At 42.3% G+C, this 19955-nt stretch overlaps 1 protein-coding gene across 4 annotated transcripts in view; it reads right to left on the bottom strand.

Moving 5' to 3' along the window:
- Positions 1-19955, bottom strand: part of ZNF423 (zinc finger protein 423) — a 399310-nt gene that overhangs the window by 279339 nt on the left and 100016 nt on the right. For all 4 annotated transcript variants that reach the window (XM_084812419.1, XM_084812417.1, XM_084812421.1 and 1 more), the window contains one exon: positions 13253-13453. In XM_084812419.1, the coding sequence (XP_084668545.1) occupies positions 13253-13453 (201 nt within the window). The remainder of the gene's footprint in view (positions 1-13252; positions 13454-19955) is intronic.

Below are 19955 nucleotides of genomic sequence, written 5' to 3'. Positions count from 1 at the left end.
GTCAAATCCTAGGGCTGCAACTGAAAAAATGATGAACATGCATTTGGGTATCGTCCTAGCCCAGCCTTTCCCCAATCTACAACTCCCATTATCCCCAACACAGCCAGGTTGGGTAAGGCTGCCCTAGCCCTATGCAGACATTCAGACTGCTCAGGTGAGGATTAAAAGCTGAGAGGGGACATGGAAGCACACACAAGCCCTGCCCCAAACCTCCCCGACCTTCCTGGGCTGAGCAGGGAGCGGGCGTCCACCCACTACTCAGATCCAAACGAATGCAACTTCTGTGCAATCAGGAACCCTGTTTTATTGGTGCTCCCAACCCAGCACCAGCCGCTGCCTTCAGACCTCCCTGTGCAATGCAGAAAAGTCACAGACTTGAGGGATAGAGAGGCTAGGGGCTGGGTTTCCGTGCACACCCATGGCCCTTCACCACTTTTAGCCCTCATGTGAGTAGGCTCCACACCTGCATAGTAGGAACTTAACAAGAAGCAGGAGTCTTTCTAAATGTTGGGATGGTGTTACCAGGTTACTATGTTATAAAATTTAATATGCTCAGCAAAGACCACTGTGCAAGAAAAAAATAAATTTCACTGCCACAAAGAGAGAGGAGGACATTTTTGTGGGGGAAAGGGAGATGTTTTTTTATTTTTTTGTTAAGTAAAAACTTCAACCAGGTTAATAGAAAAGAACTTGATTCTGTCAAATAAAACAGCACTTTCTCTCAGCCAAAGAAAAATAAAGGAGACACAGCAGGTCATTACAGCTACAGCTGTATAAACTAAGGGTACAATCCACCGGGAACTACATCCTGAGAGTCGCGCAGGAACACAGATTTGCTTCAGTGTGCCTTGCACAAGACAAGATCCCAGTGGTACTGGACAAACAAAGGAAGTATTACTTCGTACAACACATAACCAGTTTATGGCATTCAGTGACACATGACGTGGTGTTGGCCGCTTTGAGGTAGCTTGAAAATGTTTAGAAACTTCCTGGAGGTTAGGTCCATCAATACCAGTATAGGGACTTGGAGTGGGAAGCCACCAGGTTTAAATCCTCTCTCAGCCATGAACCTCATTGGATCACTACTTCTGTGCCTAACCTACCTCTAACGGTTGATGTGATGAAAACTGGGAAGGAAGAGGGTAGACTTGTGTATATTTCACCTTGAGAAATAAAAATGCAATAAAACACATAAATCTAGGTCCTCCATATTCCAAAGCTATTTTGGATTTTTCAAATGCACCCCTAAATAAAGTCGCTATACTGATAGGTCCACAGATATACCAGCAGTTGAATGAAAATCCTTTGCACACTGTGGTCCAACATGGAGACCTCCAGATGTGTTGGCTTACAACTCCCATCCCATGCTGGGTGGGTATGATGGGAGTTGTAGTCCAATACACCTGGAAGACACCAGGTTGAGGAGGGCTGCTGTGGCCAGACAATTACCACTATTTTAGGTGGAGCATGAGAGAATATTTAAAACTGCACAAACACAAACATTCCATATAAAAAACATGCTCACCATAACGTAGCATTTTACAATTAAAACTGCAAAAGCCTTATAGTTATAATCTAACGTACAACAGTTTAGAAGCATCAGACACCTCCAAGACGGCAATTTCTACAGCCAATTCAGCTTCTGTTTTGAAACAGACAACCTGTAAAGTTCTCAACAACAGAAGAGGACCTCACGAAATGCTCAGGGACCCCAGTTGTAACCTCATAATGTCCAGTTCATTGATGTGCTAATGTGCTACAGATACTCCATCCTCAAGCCGAGAAACCAGAGAGGCAGAAATTTATGAGTAGCCACCCTGCCCCAGTGGGTGGGAAAATAGGTGTGGATGGAAGAGGCAAGAGAAATCTGATCAGCAGTCTAGCGCACACTCTTTTTCCTGCAATTTAAGAAATAAAACAACTAAATACCTGCCTCCACCCACACTGGGAGAGGGGGATGGAGAGAAAGAAAGAAAGAAAAGAATTGTTTTCCATTTTTATCTTGTATGCATTTTCTCAAAGTCAAAGGCTTGTTGAAGAAGACAAAATATAATCCAGCATCAAACAGTACATATAGAATTACTGACATAACATTGGCAAGAACAGCTGGCCAGAGGAATATACTATAGTTGTCAAATATGCAATTTAGCAAGCTTGGGTTTTACAGTCTATTTGAAGTACTGGTTAAACTCTTATTTTTCTTTTCTTTTAAAATAAAACAAAAGAAAGGAAAGCTTTAAATCAGCACTAAGACACTTCCTTTCTAAATTGCTGAAGAGGGACAGTGAAATTTTGAAAGAGTAAGACTGCTTAATACAGTTTGGATATATGTTTCCCACATTATTAACTCATGGTTTAATGCTTCCATCTTCATCTGCCCCTCTTCGATTCATTGGCACACCGATCCTGGTTAGCTTAAACTACAGTTACTTGATAAGTAATGCAGGGTGGTGTTTTAATGTCAGTTTAGTAACCAAAATCTTAAACCACAGTTTGAACATTGTTTAAAATCCTGGTTTATAAACCAACATTAAAACAAAATGTTTGAAACAGGGAACTATAATTAAGCTAACCAGGATTGGCACAGCAAAGCTGGTGCACAAAGAGAGAAGTTGAAGGGAGTCCATGTTCCAAATGCTTGTTTCTGAATGGGTTAGAAAGCTGGAAATGTACATCTTGTGGTTGTATTGTTATATTGTGGTTTTAATGTTCTGTATATTTTAAATTGTTTTATTGTGTGTTGTTTGGATTTAATTTTTGTGAACCGCCCAGAGAGCTTCGGCTATTGGGCGGTATAGAAATGAAATAAATAAATAAATAAAATAAAATACTATTTGCTCTCACTGGAAGTTTGGTAAGTGAGCAGACTCTTCCCACTTTATGTGGGGATTCTATATAGGGACTTTAAGACTGCCATCCTAGGCACATGTACCTGGGAGTAAGAGTATTTCTGAGTAGAGATGCACAAAACTGCACTATCTTTTGAGTATCAAGAATATGGAATAGGGGCCAATAGCTCTGTGTATGTAAATGTAAGGTCATCTAATTTATCCAGGGATGGGCAACTTGTGGCCCTCCAATGTTTTGGCCTACAATTCCCACCAGCCCTAGCCAGCATAGCCAATGGTGAGGGATCATGGGAGGTGTAAGCCAAAACATCTGGAGTGCCAGAAGCTGCCCACCTGTGATCTAAGTAGCCTGACAACTATCCTAAACAACAACAGGTTGGAACAAGTAGGGATGTTTTTTAGATGAGGAGACAAAGCGAGTGGTGAAGAGAGATTTTGAAAAACAAGAGGATTTGGATAATATAGGCCTGGATAAAATACTCAGTGTTATTATTTTTAACTTCAGTTGTTAAGATGTGGTAGTTCCAACGCTAACATTTTCCATTAAGGGCAAGTTTACACAAAGGTCTGCATGGTTTTCTTATTTCATAGAATTCTAGAGTTGGAAGGGACCTTCAGCTTCATCTAATGACTAGTCCAACCCCTGTTCAATGCAAGATACAAATACAGCATCCCTAAGGAAAAGCAGTCCAGTCTCCGCGTAAGTACCCCCAGTCAAGGGGAGCCCACTGCCTCTTATCATTAGGAAGTTTCTCCTGCTATTTAGCCAAAATCTGCTCCCCTGCAATTGCCACCCATTGGTGCTAGTTCTGCCCCTGGAGCCACATACAACAAGCCTTCTCCATTTTCTGCATCTTCTACAGATATCATCTCTCCCCTTAGTCTTCTTATCTCCAGCCTAAACATACCCAGTTCTTTCGGCCATTCCTCATAGGACTTGATTTCCAGATCCCACACCATCCTGATCACCCTCTTCTGAACATGCTGCAGTTTGTCAATGTCCTTCTTAAAACGTGGTGCCCAGAACTGGGTGCAGTACCCCAGATGTGTATTTTACAAGGCTGTTTGTCGGTTTCCAACAAAAGCTACGTAGATGATAATTTCTCTTATCATCATTAAGAGAGGTTCTTTCCCAGGAAGTTCTCCTCATCTGGTTACTCCCTTCCTGGCTTTTCTATCACAGATATTTGTTTTGATAAATGTGTTTATTCTCTCTTCCCACAGAAGTGGAATGGTATGTCCCATCGTACTGCAGTTAATTATGAAAAGAGCTAAAATAGTGTGCCTGAACCGATTTGAATAAGGGTTGACGTTTGCATCCTGTCACTAACTGCCTTACAGTCTATCACCATAGTGGCACCTAGTGACACAATACAAGCATTACATAATATTATAGCCACACCCCAGAGGAAGTGGGGAGGGAGCAATCATATCTGAGCTGAATAGTTAATTGAGCCATCCCCCACGTAAGCCATCAATGTGCTACAAATGAACAACAAAAATGTGTATGGGAATGCATACTAATAAAACTTCTCCTAACTTTTATGTACTTAATTGTTTGGATGCGAACTGTAGAATATTTTTTATGTGCCCTAACCATATATTGCCACTCTGGTTTGAATCCAATGGTGGTGTTCCTCAAGCAGAAGAGAAACCACTGGCTGGAATGATTTCCCCTCCGTGCAACCCCCCACCCCACCCTTTTATCTGCTCCAGAGGGTTGGAGGGGCATGGGGGACAGAAGAGGACAGGGATGTCCCATTGCTTGAGCGAACATCCACTCACACCATGTTGGATCCAAGCCTGTGCATCCAATATTACAAGTTATGCTTTCGATACCATCAACCATGGTATCCTTCTGGGATGGCTCTCTGAGTGGGAGGCAATGCATTGCAATGGTTTCACTCCTACTTGGAGGGTTGGCTCCAGAAGGTGGTGCTCAGGGCACACTGCTCGACCCCATGGATTCTCCAATATGGGGTTCCACAGGGGTCAGTTTTGTCCCCCATGCTGTTCAACATCTACATGAAACGGTTGAGTTTCGGAGTGCGTTGTCATCAGTATGCTGATGACACGCAGCTCTATTTCTCCTTTTCATCTTCTTCAGGTGAGGCTGTGGATGTACTGAATCAGTGCCTGTCTGCAATAATGGACTGGATGAGGGCTAATAAACTGAAACTCAATCCAGACAAGACTGAGATGCTGTTGGCGGGTGGTTCTGCTGACCGGATGGAGGGTGTTCAACCAGTTATGGATGGGGTTGCACTCCCCCTAAAGGAGCAGGTCCGTAGCTTGAGGGTCCTCCTGGAACCATCTTTGTCCCTTGAGGCTCAGGTGGCCTCAGTGGCACAGAATGCCTTCTACGAACTTCGGTTGGTGGCCCAGTTACGCCCCTATCTGGACAGGGATAACCTGTCTTCAGTTGTCTACACTCTGGTAACCTCCAAGTTACCTCCAACTGCAATGCACACTACGTGGGGCTGCCTTTGAAGACAGTTCGGAAGCTGCAGCTCGTACAAAATGCAGCAGCCAGATTGTTAACAGGGACCGGAAGTTTTGAACATATAAGACCGACTCTGGCCTGCTTCCAGTGGCTGCCTATATGCTTCCAAGCTCAATTCAAGGTGCTGGTTTTAACCTAGAAAACCCTACACAGCTTGGGACCACAATACCTGATGGCACGCATCTCCTGAAATGAACCTACGTTCAGCACCTAAGGCCCTCCTCTGAGTGCCTCCTCCAAGGGAAGCTCAGAAGGCAGCAACGAGGGAGAGGGCCTTCTCAGCGGTGGCCCCCATCGGTGGAACAAGCTCACTGATGAGGTCCGCCTGGCGCCAACATTATTATCTTTTTGGTGCCAGGTTAAGACCTACCTCTTTTCCCAGGCATTTGGCAGGACATGATGAGTTTTAATAGGTCCTGGATGTGTCTTTAGTCATGTCTGATAGTTCAATGTTGTTTTTAATTATATATTGTTTGTGTATATTGTTTGTGTGCTTTTATGCGCTTTTTGTAAATGGCTTTTAAACTTTTTATACTGTAGTTAACTTTTGTAAACCGTCCAGAGAGCTTCGGCTATGGGGCGGTATAGAAATGCAATAATAATAAGGCACCTAAAATATTTGATTGGTTATGGGCCTCATATTTGGAAGGGAACTTATTTAAGCCAAAGAGAGACAACAACATTTTCAACAGAGGTTTCGCCCTGAAACAAAGAGAGTCACAAAGATCAAGCGATTAGGCTAAAATGGCTGTTAACTTGATGCCATGGCAAAGCAACTGTTTTTCAAAATGGATTTTAACTTCCATATGCTATAATGAATTTCTAAGGGACTGCACTGAAATAGATGGCATATCCTACTCTTTGGAGTTATCGCCTACGAACTTGCACTGCTCCCAAACTGCAGGGTCTTCTAAACTTCAGCATCCCTAAGGAAGTCATTAGTTATATTATATTAGCTGCAATTGCAACATTATCAACCCAAATAAATACAGTACTGATTTGGACCCATGTTAAGACGCTTAACAGCTTCAGACGGAGGAACACAAATCTAATGCGCCAAGCAAACTCAAATACTATGCACTACAAACTCAGGTCTGTCCAACAGGTCCCTACAAATAAGAGGAAAGTGTCACAACTGTAGAGGTGTGCAATTTATGCATGATATTGTTCAGGCCTTTAGATATTCTAATACCATCTTCAAAGCTCTTTCTCCTTTTTGCTGTGAACTGCAAGAACTTTCTGCACGTTCACACATTCACCTGGATGGAAATCCTCATGGTATGGTAGAAACGCATCAGCACATAGCCCCAAGAGAGATAAGAGAACATACAACAGGAGTGCACCACACATATGGACGTATTCATGCATGCCAAATTCATGCCATCTCACTCCTCCTGTTTTTGAGGGGGAAGAAATGAAGCCCTAGGGATCAGCACAACTTATTTATTGGATTTGTATAACGCCCAGCTGGCAGATGCCTTCAGGATGGTTTACAGTCATAAAGACCACCTGTATCACAAGTTCTCTTGTATTTGCGGCATTGCTTAATTGAATTTAATATATTTACACCCCTCATCAAAAAAAACTTTTCTTTAAGTCAGCTTACAAACCATTAAAATGAAAAATAACAGATACCAAACACAAGAGGGAGTGAGGTGAAATGAGATGAGATGGGAAGCAGAGCCATTCCATCTCCCCCCCCCCTTTTTTTCTTCTTCTTCAACTATGTCTTTTTAGTTGTAAGCCTATGGGCAAGAACTGTCTCATTTATACTGATTGTATGTAAGCTGCTCCATGAGCCTTTTAGGCTGAGGAGGAGGCTAAAAATGCTTTAAATAAATAATAAATATATAATATATAATAACACAATGCCCTCTCTGGCCCATCACTGAAAGATTGATGGGTACAAGGAACATGGCTTTTTTGGTAATGGCCCCACATTTACTGTATTCACTTCCCCTAGAAATTCATGTGGGTCCAGCAATTATAAGGTTTCTTTTTAAAGTTTAAGACTTTTTAATTTCAGTCTGCATGTTATTAATTGCTGTCCCTAGGACTGATTTGTACTGTTCATTTTAAGCAGTCTGTTTATTTTCAATAACTGACAATTTTATATATTATTACATTTTATTTAACAATTGTACACCACCTTGAGACAGCTTTTTTATCCTGTAGGCAGTTTAGAAATCATTTCGGAAGGAAGGAAGGAAGGAAGGAAGGAAGGGCAGCAACAACTGAGCAGAAAACTAAAGAACACAGCACAGCAGTAGATAAAATAATGCAGCTAAGGGACCAATCCTATCTAGCGCACCCTCGCTGTTCAGAACCCTCCGAACTTGGAAGCTTCCAAGATTTCTATGCCCCGCCAGGCTAAAGCCAGCAGGGTAGGAGGAGTGGCAGAGGCGATCTTCACCTCCCCATCCTCCAGTTTTGATGATTTTTGCTAGACAAGCGTCTCAGCTCATCTAGTAACAGCAGTTTGGAGGGGGAAGGAAGGAGGCTAGAGGGGGCTCAGGATATCTCTTGTCCTGGCCTCTCCAGTCTCCTCCCTTCCCTGCCCACTGAAATGCCCCCCTTTCCTCCTCCAAGGTCACTTTTTCCACCTTGGAGGGCAGCCGGCATAGTTCTTTCCACACCAGATGCAAGAGGGTGGAGGGGAGGGGGTCGAATCTCTAACTCCCCCTTCCATGGTCAGAGTACTGTCTCCGACCTTGGACAGGTTTTTCCAAGCAATCCTATGGTCTCTGGGACAGTCTCCCGGGGACCATAGGATTGCTCTCCGAAACTCTAAATACTCTAAAAGTATACAAGCAGCAGCCAGTAAAAAAAAGACACTGAATTAAAACTGGACAAATAAAATTGATCTTCCTGGTGCCGAAAGCATACTGGTGTTAGCATAAGGATCTAAGGAAAGCATTCTAGAAAGGGGGTACCACTGCAGAAAATGAGCCTTACATAGGAAGCTGCCTTATACCAGGTTGGACTATTTGTCCATCTAGTCCAGGACTGTCTCCTCTGACCAGTAGTAGCTCTCCAGGATCTGAGACAGAGAACGGTCTTTCCCATTACTTGCTACCTGATCCTTTTAGCTGGATGTACCAGGAATTGACTGTCTGTATGCAAAGCTCGTGCTCTAGAGCTAGGGATGCTGGGAGAAATTTGAGACGGACTAAAATGAGTTCAGATTTCTAAGAATCCGACCTGCGGAATCCACTGCGGACTGACCCCCTCAGGCCGCGTGGAGTCCGTGGACTTTTGTCTCTCTCTCTCTCTTTTTTAACTTTCCTGAAATTTATGCATTCTGATTCATAGGAAAATATGCACATTTCTGCTGAAACTGTTAAGTATATGTGGAGAAAAGTTGGATGGAATGGGGGACAATACACTAAATGTTACATGCTAAGGTAAATTATGGAAATTGTTGCAAACCCTCATATGGAATTATTTGTGTATTTTTAAGCATAAAGAAAAACAATTCGAATCCGTCTGTGAATGGACGACGGAACAAAAGGCGCCTGACAATCTGTGAAACACAGACGGAGCTGATTTTACACAGTCCGTACATCCTTATCTAGAGCTAAACACAGTCCATACATTCCTATCTAAAGCTAAGTGCTGGTCCTTCTTCTGTTCTCTGGTCACACCCTCCTGATCTCGGCAAGGTGGGCCACCCAGAGAACAGCTTCCCCAGATGGCCTTTGGGAGCACGCAGGTTTATACCAGAGGGTCATGCGTGGTCATCCAGCATGCACTGAGTACCTTAAGCCAGTGAGTGTGTGGGCCAGCCTGTAGTAATCAGCTAAAAGATACATTTGGCTTTGTTGGTATTTGTAATAAGGAAATATGACATTGTTTTAGAGGAAACCTTTAAAAAATCTAAAAAGACTTGACTTTGCTAATAACGATCATAGAGGGACGTAGCATTTTTGCAGAGAACATTGTCCGCAATTCAAAATCTAGCAGCAGGACAAAAATAGTTGGGTTTCAGTATTTCGCAAAGGCTTAGCGTATATTAGTCCTATGTAGAGTAGTCCCATTGAAATGAATGGGACTTGGGTTAATTATGACTAACTTAAGCCTCGTTCATTTCAATGGGTCTACTCTACTCAGGACTAACATTGGATACTACCCTTGGAGTGCAATCCTATGCATGTTTAGACAGAAAAAAAGTCCTACAACCCTGCAGCATTCCTCAGCCAGCTATGCTGGCTGGGGCATGCTGGGAGCTGTAGGACTTTTTTCTGTCTTAATATGCATAGGATTACACCCTTAAACTCTAAAAATAGCCACTATGTCACAATGCATCAGTCCATTTTCCAATCTATTTGCAAGAAGTACCTGCTTTAAAAAAAAAAAAAAGTATAGTTTGCTCTACCAAGACCTTAACACATACACAGAGAAGCGAGACAGTATGCAAAAACATGGGTGCATTCTTATCCTTAATGTACACAACGTATTCCTGCTGCTGTAAACCTCAGCTTACATCTCCACAAGAGAAGATGCTTCCTAGCGCTATGAAGCCACCCATCACCTAATCAAGCATGAATGAACCAGCAGCTACACGCCTGCCAGCATGAACAGGAACTATTTTACAGCTAACCAAAGAAACTGCCTTTTGTCAAACACATTTACAAAATAGACAAGGGTGTGACACCCATGCACGAAAACACACATACACACACACACACACGCGCGCACGCACTTACACTTATACTTCTGCCAGGCAGATTCCATTGGTCAAAACCAAGAAATGCTTCCAAGGTTCAAAAGAGCTCTTCAGCTTCAGAACATCTCTTTTGGGCCTTATTACACATACACTTACACCGGGATAACAACCCTTTTGAAGCTTTTCCAAGGTTCTCCTCTTACCACTGCCTCCCATCCTGCATATATGGTTACGTTAGGAACTTAAGTAAAATCAAAATAAAATCTGTAGCCTGTTCCAGCAAAAGGAAGAAAGGAAGCCATGGTCCCCTGCCTGGTTGCAAATGGCCGGCATGCTCTTTAGCATTTCACAAGTGAAAATAGAGGCTTCCCAGTGTGGATGTGGGGAGGAGTACCAAGGGTGCTTCCAGATAGAGGGCACCTAGCACTACCGCTCAGAAGGCATTGTGGAGCTATCCGTCGTTTTCCTCCTTAACAGAAGAAAAACATGGAAGAAGCAGTGAGAAAGCACTGGAGGGTTACACGTGGAAGACAACATCTGGAGCACTCCGTAAACATGGAAGAAGCAGTGAGAAAGCACTGGAGGGTTACACGTGGAAGACAACATCTGGAGCGCTCCGTAAAATTCTGTGAATGGAGCAGGATGATGGCATGATAAAAGCCTTGTCTGGAAGCTCTCATTACAATTCAGATTACAATCATGCCATAATCAGAGAAAAGAAAATAAATCAAGTGATCACAGAGCAGGTTACTCCAGAAAACTCAAGGAAGGTGAGCCAAGCCACAGACTACAGGGCAAGACAAAAACATAACCCACATGTAAGCAGTACGTTGTTGTTGAATTAAGAGTGTGTGGGGCAGCCCTTCCCCAACCTGGAGTGCAACTCCCATGATTCCCACCAAGCACAGCCATCGGGAAGCTGGTATGCATGTACGTAGAAAGAGCAGGAGAGAAGAGCATGGCCAAAGGTCAGGGATGATGGGAATTGTAATCCAGCATCTGGAGGGTCACAGGTTCATTACCCCTGGACAAATTTGTTTGATTTCTATCCTGCCTTTCAGTGCAGAAAGATCACCAAGACAGCTTGCATAAAACAATAATATATTATTATATTAGGGCTGCTTCTACCCCCTCTGATGCGTACCATTGCTCTTGGGTAGTATACATTCCCCACCATCACCACCAAACCGAGTTCTTATTAGGTTGCTAGATTAGAAGAGATTGTCATTTTAGAGAGCAGGGGGGTGTTGAGGATGAAAGCTAAGTGACCTACCAAAGGCAGATATTGAATCTACGAAATGATTAATGCAAAGTAGTGGTCCTACAGTTTGGATGAAGGCCAAATTATTTTATTTTCTCACACAGCATATTGTGGCCACAGCCATCCCCCTTCCTCTTCCCTCTGGCTGCATTTCCACATAATGTTAAACCATGGTTTAATATTGCAAGGACAAGCCCATGCAAGCCTCATGCACAGGCTTTCTCCCCCTCTGCCCACCTCCTCTAGTGTAGCCACAAGGTGATCGGAAGCTTTTATTTCCATTTGAAATTAACCAGCGGCCATTCCGAAAACAACTGTTGAATGATTCGTTTATTGTATTTATTTATTACATTCCTATACCATCCCGCTGCCAAAGCTCCCTCGGCAGTTCACAGAAATTAAAACCCTACAATACAATGTGATAAAAGGTAATATAAAACATGTAAAAAGTTTAAAACCAAATAAAACCAGAGTAAGAATCAGCAGCAGCAGAGATCTATAAACACAATGACACATTTAAAGCAAAACCGAAGGACTAAAAACTGTGGTAACTGCACTGGGTGATAACACAATTGATTAACACAACACAGTTATCACCCAACATCTATTTTGTGAATAGCCATTGCTACAAAGGTAATTAGCACTGTCTGGAGTATCTGCATTTCATTTCTCTTCCATCTCAGAGTTTACAATCCGTCCCCCAAACAGAGTGCGTGTGTATATAGGCTTATAACTTGGCATAACACTTCATGCATCGGATGAAGCTGACTGTAGCCCACAAAAGCTTATGCCGTAATAAATCTGTTAGTGACTAAGAGAGCAATCCTATGGCCCCTAGACCGGGGGGGGGGGGGGGAGATAGGATAGTTTGGATTCCTGGATCAGAGATCGGAGACAGTGCTCAGACCCAGGACTGCAAGCTTCCTGCCCCCTGCCCCTCGCAGCTGGCCAGAGAGAACCATGCCAGTGACCTCATAGAGATGGGAAGGGGGGCAGTTCTGTGGACGGGGAGGGGACTGGGGAGTCTGGCTTACGAAGAATCCTCCAGCCTCCCCAGCCTCCTTCCCTCCCACTCTGCAGAGCCCCAGCTAGACAGGCAAAAAAGCCAATCTAGCAAAGATCGCCTCCACACTCCTCCCACTCTGTATAGGATTCCCGTCAGTCTCCGAGTTCAGAGGCTGACAGGCATCCCGATAGGACTGCGCCCTAAGGGAAGGGCAGGGAATATGTGGCTCTCCAGAAGTTGTTAGACTGCAACTCCCATCAGCCCTAGCCAGCATATCCAACAGTGAGGGAAGATGGAAGTTGCAGTCCACCAACATCTGGAGGGCCATACTTTCCCCATCCATGCTTTAAGATGCCACAATAATCCTTCCCAGAACTTCTTGATATCACTGGAGATCCCTCACAACTTCTGGGAATTTTATTTTAAATTCCCAGAGGACAGCTCCAATGTTTTTAGGCATCTGAATACTAAATGCCCAGTCTCCTTTTCTTTATTTCCCAAGCCTGAGCGCCTCTTTCCCAACAACTCCTGCCTGAAAAATAATTGCACTGACTTGAGCGGCTCAAAACACTTTGGATCTATCCCCAGCGTTTTGAACACTTAAAAGTAATTCCACTGAATTAATGTGGAATTGTGGAAAGGGAACAAGGAGTGTGGGGAAGAGTTTTGCAGGGAAACTGTCTGGAAGTTTTATTGCTTATAAAAAGATAAAACAATACTAAGGTGATTTTTTAAATCATCTAATATAATTACTTTCAAAATTGCAACTGGAAAAGCAAAGTTGCTTTTTTATTTTAATTTTATTAAAGAGAAGTGATCAAAGACTACCCAAGGCACCACAATAAAATTACATTAACTGTAAAATTACATTATTCATTCTTTAATCTCACTTGAGGCCTCAAGCTGTTGCTATGTCCAATTACCCAGCTAACCACCTGTCAGAATTGTAAAGCTAGTTTAACATTACCTCCAGGACAGTTGTGTGCCCTGTGATCGGTCAGGTCTGCCAGCGAATCGAAGTCCTGCTGACAGTTATCACAGGTGTAAATTGACTCATCCTCCATGTCTTCATCTTCCTCATTTCGCTCTTCCTGGCTTGTAATGCTGTTCCTCTCTTCCAAAGCCCGGCTCTCTCTCGTATCATTGTCCAGTTCTCCTCCCAAGCCTCCTGCCAACAAGAATACACTCCACTATGAGTTTGGATTGCGAAAAGTTTAAAAAGGAAACAACTTGCATAGGTTAACAACACATTCGTTGTTACCTTTTTTACATTTCTAAGTTATTTCTGACCCTTCTGGTTACATTGATTACAAAGGAGGTTGTTTGGCCTTTACGTTTCACACACCTCCACAGTTTATTAGCTATTAAAAAGAAATAAAAATCCTATCCTGCTTTTCTTCCACTAGGGGAACTCAAAGTTGCTAACTGCATAGAGATACAATTAATCAAGGCAGTATCAAACAGAATGATAAAATATTATAATAGATTCAGCAGACAGAACAGATTATTACTTCAGCTTCCCCTGAAGGCCTTTTTAAAGAACTAGGTCTTCTTGAGGCAACAGAGGGTATATAGAAGAGGTGGGGAACCTGTGACTCCAGGTCTCATCAGCCATGGGCAGCATAGCCACAGGTCAGGCATTATGGGAGCCATAGTCCATCATCATCTAGAAGGCCACAGATTCACAACCCTGGTATATAGTGATGGGGCCTTTCTACGGCCTTTCTGCTCATATAATACTCCAATGTGGAAACTTGTCACTTATTTCATCCTTTCTACAACAATAGTACTTAACATTCATATTATCTCAGATAATGTGTAATACACTGAAAACTGACAGCATTTAATTATTGCCTGCTAATAAGGCTAATATGCTATGTTTCAGCCCTTAATACATTTTTTCTTGACCAGAAAATTATTTTCATGCAATTATTAAATCTTAGCAGGGAGGGAGACTGTATTAGAAGTCAAAGTACCTTAAAAGGTGATTTTTAAACACCCAAACCACTCTTAATGAACAGGACAAAGAGAAGTCACATAGTTGAATATCTACAGGTTGATTCAGATGAACAGGAGTAATGCAAAAGCCACCTAAAAACTTTTAGCATAGCACTGTAGCCTCATGGCTCAGCAATCGTCTGTAAGCCCCGGGAATATCATTACAATCCTGTCTATGGAAGAAGAACCAAATGGATATCTGAGCAACGGCAGAAAGGCAGTGCCGGTCATTGGCAGAGACTACAGGTAGCCACATGCCCATAAAGTTAGAGGAACAACAGCCAGTAGGCTTTAAGTGGCTCTGTATAGCCCAGCTCCTTCTGAATTTGTTAGCATGCTCTTACCCCTAGAATGAGACCTTTGGCTTCCTCTATGGACAAAATATTCCCTGGTGCTGACTTTCCCATGCCTATATCAACACTTGGCCTCCAGATTAGGGCAAACAAGGGTGAGGTTTGGCTCTAAGAAAGCATGCAGAGTTTGCTTGGTATTTCAGCTTTCTGCTTTTAAAAAAACACCTATGACGTTAAGGCAAGTATGTTCAACCATCAAGTTGCTCATATTTTTCTGAACCTTAAACAAATGTGTGTATAGGAATCACATTCTCTTCATGCACCAGCAAAAGCCCATCATCCCAATAGTGCTAGCACGCTCACTTTGCACAAAACACACAAGAAGGTCAGGGCATTCGTTTATAGAAACGAATTATTCGTTTGTAGAAATGAATTATTTATTTGCAGGCCCCGGCTCTTCCAGGTTAAGAGCACTCAAGTGCCACCAAAATCCTGAAGCAGATGCTGGGCACATCACACTAAGCCATAGTTTAATATGACACGCAGGAACAAGACACAGCGAGCCTCATGTCTGCACATTCCCCACCTCTCCTTTTGTATTTACTACAGCTTGCTGTCCGGACCCAGAACTGTGGTTAACTGAAGTTGGCTTGTTTAAAGTTGGCTTGTTTGAAAGGAACCATAGTTAATGCTAAACACAAATTGTTAGTCAGACGACACAGGAAGCTGCTTAAGCAGAAGCGGAAACAAAAGTTTCCAAACTCCTCCTCCTGGGCCACTTGGAAGAACAGGGAAGGGGGGAACTTGCAAACCCAAGACTCGCTGCAGCTCATTCCTGTTCTTGCATGTTGCTCCTAAATTATGGTTTAGAACATGGGTGGGGAACTTGTGGCCCTCCAGATGGTTTGGCTTACAACGTCCATCAACCCTAGTCAGCATGGCCAATGTTGTGGGCTGAGAGGAGGTGTAGAGCAAAACATCAGGGGGGCCACCAGTTGTCTACCCCGGTTTAGCATGATGTACAAACATGGCCATTGTGTATATATAATTGACTTCATAACACAAATCCTCAGCTCTCCACAAAGTCAACAAAAAAGCCCTATTCAAAGATTATTGCATAGAAACCACAGAGAGAGCAAGGGGATGCTTGTGCCAGCCCCACCCCTGACCGTCCCCATGTTGATGGGGTAGATATGAAGGGAAACTATAACCCCCTTAATCTGAATGGGGTTACAGTGCTCTGCACGAGCAGGAACCCTGCATATGCAGGGTCTCTGTCCCCTCCACTTATTATATTTAATAATGCTTGAATAGAGCTAGAGAGCCTTTAAACCAGTGCAAATGATTAAGATAATTCTTTCGAAGTTATAAATGAGGATTTTAGCAAGTTGGCATTTTATAATCCCTTTAAAACAACAACAACAACAACAAATGAATCAATTGCTCTCACGGAAAGACAATTAGCATTGGCCAACACTGATAAATGGGAATACAGCCAAGAAATACAGCTTATTTCACAAAAACTACAAACCCAATCCTCCAACTATTGGTGGAGTACATTTAATGGCAGCCTCTGAAAACCAAAATTTCACAAATTTGCCATACTGAGCAAGCTAACATAAATCCATTAATAGAAAAGAACACTGTGCGGTTTTCTGGGGAATAATCACAGCATGCAGTACTCTTTGGACAGAAATGGAAATATTAAAAAATCTATGCATAAGCTTTTAGTGTATCATAAGATCTCTCAATGTTTAAATCAACACCACATTTTCAGATTCAGCAACTGCCACAGTATACCCACACATTAGCTCCAGAAACCTCCTGTTAATGGCTCTAGCCATTGAGCTTGGTGCTGGTCACAAGTTTTGCAAAGAAAATCTATTTTTCAAGTAACCATCTACATCTGGACAGGTGATAATTCAAACAAAGTGTCATTCTTAGAGTCTCATGTTCTTTTACAACCTGCTCTTTTCATTTCAGTAAAAATAAGACTGTAGGGGAAGAAAGCAAGACATAGACCTAGATGGCTCTGTACTACCTGTCTATATTATAATTATAAGCCACGTTTAAGACCATGCTTTCTTCCAACAGCTGCATTCCAATTATCACTTTCCATTTTGTCATATTTACTGGGTGCACCTTCAGAGCATTCTCGCATTCCAGACGCAAATCATGAACATTAACGCCAATTCAATCTCTTTAAAGACTGCATGTCCTGTAGAGCTGATAGTTAATAAATCAGGATGCCAGCTCACTGGTTTTATAAGGCTGAAACCTATAAAAAGAGTCCAAGTATATACATTTAATTTAAAGAACTACCATCCAAATCAGCATTCACTGCTAATGGAAACTGTACAGACAACCATCTCTGAAGCCAATTGTTGCCAAAGACTTGAATTTAGAAGTTCAGTCAAAATCCGTTCAAGGGACCTAATTTTATTTTTCATTTCTAAAGCAGCTTTAGCGTTCAGGGTATTTTGTAATTCTTATTTAAGCATCCCTCTGAGATAGCTCATTGATATTTTTCGTTATAAAGTTAGGTTGTAAGCCTATTCAAAATGTGCACAGACAACACATGGAGACCTCTGCAAATGTTCTTATACGGTGATGGTGGCGGTGGCAACTGACACACATGAAGACCTCTCCCTCAGAGCCACCATTTTGCCTCTGGTTCCACCACCAGATGCACCCCGGCCACGATTTACATCATTTGAAGACCTCTGTGTTCATGTCAAAAGCAAAGTAGATCCCACAACCTCTGGTAGCAGCTAGAGTGCTGGACGAATTATCAGGGAGACCCAATCAAACTCCCACTCAGATATAAAGCTCATCTTGACCAGTCTCTCTCTCAGCCTAACTTAATTTACAGGCCAAATCTATGGGCAGTATCCAACGCTGACAATCTGCCAACTCTAAACATGTCGCACTAGCAGTAACAACCACTAGCACAACAGTTTCCTAGGTAGCACAACTGAGGAAACAAGCTGAAACTACCAGGACAAGTCAGCAGAGCTCTCATTCCAGAAGCAGTAGTTCCAGCTAGTTTCTGGCTGCAGTAGCCAGCAACAGTTTCCTATTACACTAGTGGATGTTCCCGCTAGCATAGCAGCAGCATTGGATACTGCCCGAAGATCACAAAACATCTGCAAGCTTTCAAGATTTCTAGATCTCTTCACCAGGCAAAATATTACATAAAGGAGTTGGGGGCGGGGAGGCTGACTGGATGTTGTAGTCAGAATGTCTAGTGAGAGTCATACGATGATATGGAGGAGGACAGTTTGCAGACATCCAAATTGGACTTTGCCAGGTGATGTGACTGTTTCACGTTTCAGTGCCCCTAGGACCATTGGGAAGAAGAAAGTAGCAGACAATTGTAGATCCTCCATTTCTAGACAATATAACATTCAGTGTCCTGGGCACTGAAAGCTGGAACCATCACATTACCTGGCAGAGCCCAATGTGGATGTCTGCAGACCCTCTTACTCTATTATCATCTTAAGACACTGACCATGCGAACATCCTCACTACTACAGTCAGCGTTTTTTTTTCTCCTATTCCTTCCCCCCTCCGCCAACCTGCTTTTTGTAACATCTCACCTTACAGAGCAATCTGCAGATCTCGAAAGCTTGCACGTTTTTTCTGATCTTTGAGTTGGCCTAATAAAGGTATTACACCATATGGATTTTGGAATTATTCTTATGGCCAACATGGCTCCCTTTGTTTTTTTCTAATTTACAGGGATTTTGTGAGGATAGATAATAAGTAGAGCATATATGCCAACCTGAGCTCCGTGGGGAAACAGCAGTTTAAAAATGGAGAGCGGGAGAGAAAGTTTCAAAGACACGGCAAGTGATCCATTCTTAAGGATACCTGAACACATCATCTTACTCCAGTGACAGCACAACCATTTTTTTTAGAAAAGGGAGAAAGATGACCAGGGAGAGAAAAATGGGAGAGGCCAGAGTAAAGGTAAAAACAAAGAAAAGGTTACAAAAAATACAGTACAAACCTATGGATTGGGACAGCAATGGCTGCAGCCCACTAATCTAAACAGTAAGCATGACCATTGTTATCAATAGCAAATTGTGCTTTTTCTTACCTTAACACAAGGTAAGAAATGACCGGTGCTTTATTTTTTTTGGCTGTCTTTAATGTTTGCTGCTGCCAAGAATTATTGTTTGTTCATGTTGTTATTATGTTTTAATAACATTTATGGACTGCCTGGAAAATGTCACATTGAAGGACAGTATATAAAACACTGTTAAAATGATGATGATGATAATAATAATGATAATGATAATAATGATAATAGAAATAATAGAAATGCAAAGAACACAAGTGTAAGAAATTTGCAAATTTCAAATTGAAGTATGTGTTGTTGTTTTGAAAAATAATAATAATAATAATAATAATAATATAAACGCAAAGAACACAAGTGTAAGACATAGGCACATAATTCTCAGCAAATTTTTGTGAACCGCCCAGAGAGCTTTGGTTATTGGGCGGTATAGAAATGAAATGAAATGAATGAATGAATGACAGCATGCACACAGGGTGCATTTGTCGCTTTCTGGTATGGAAACTGTAGCCATCTTGTACAAAATGGCTTTTAAAATTCCATGCATAAAATCCTTTTCCTTCTCCCTATCTCTCAATAATAACAGGGGTAAAAAAAGCACACACAACTGTAATACGCAAACATTTTTTAAAAATTGGTCCAGCACGTAGTTAATAGTGTTGGCTTCCTAAGACTTACAACTTAATAAAATTGATCTCACTGCAGTACTGTAATGAAGAACAGTAGGATAAGGCTACCCTTGAACCATGGAAAATTGTATATTGTTACCTCCTTGTGACCTCCTAGCGCTATGGCCATTCTAACCTCTCCAAGCTGTCATTTGTATGATTTTGACAGCAGATGAAACAGGAGAGCAAACATAGAGGAGGAAAGAAGGGCAGGGATGAAGTAGTCTTTATCGAGTACGTCTGTTCAACAATATTAACACAACCCAATAGCACTGGGAGCTTTACATATGACGCATACTATAAGTAAAGCATAAAAAATGCAAACGGGATTACTGTATAGAACTCTTTTAATCTTCTACTGTACTAGAATCCACAGGAAGCTGCCTTACCCCAAGTAAGAACACTGAGTTCATATAGATCAGTACTGTATACACTGACTGGCAATGGCTCTCCAGAGTTTCAGACCTACCTGGAGGTTTGTTGATTTATTTATAGTATTTTTACCCTATTCTTCAGCCAAAAAAGGCTCCCAGAGCAGCTTAGATACATGAATAATAAGACAGTCCCTGTCCTCAGGCTTGCAGTCCAAAAGACATGACACAAGAAGAAAAGGGATATGAAGGGATGGGG

This window comes from Heloderma suspectum, chromosome 8 (genome assembly GCF_057233095.1).
Source record: "Heloderma suspectum isolate Gila_16-S chromosome 8, 16-S_ref, whole genome shotgun sequence".
Lineage (NCBI taxonomy): Eukaryota > Metazoa > Chordata > Lepidosauria > Squamata > Helodermatidae > Heloderma > Heloderma suspectum.
This window is presented reverse-complemented; position numbering and strand designations above follow the sequence as displayed.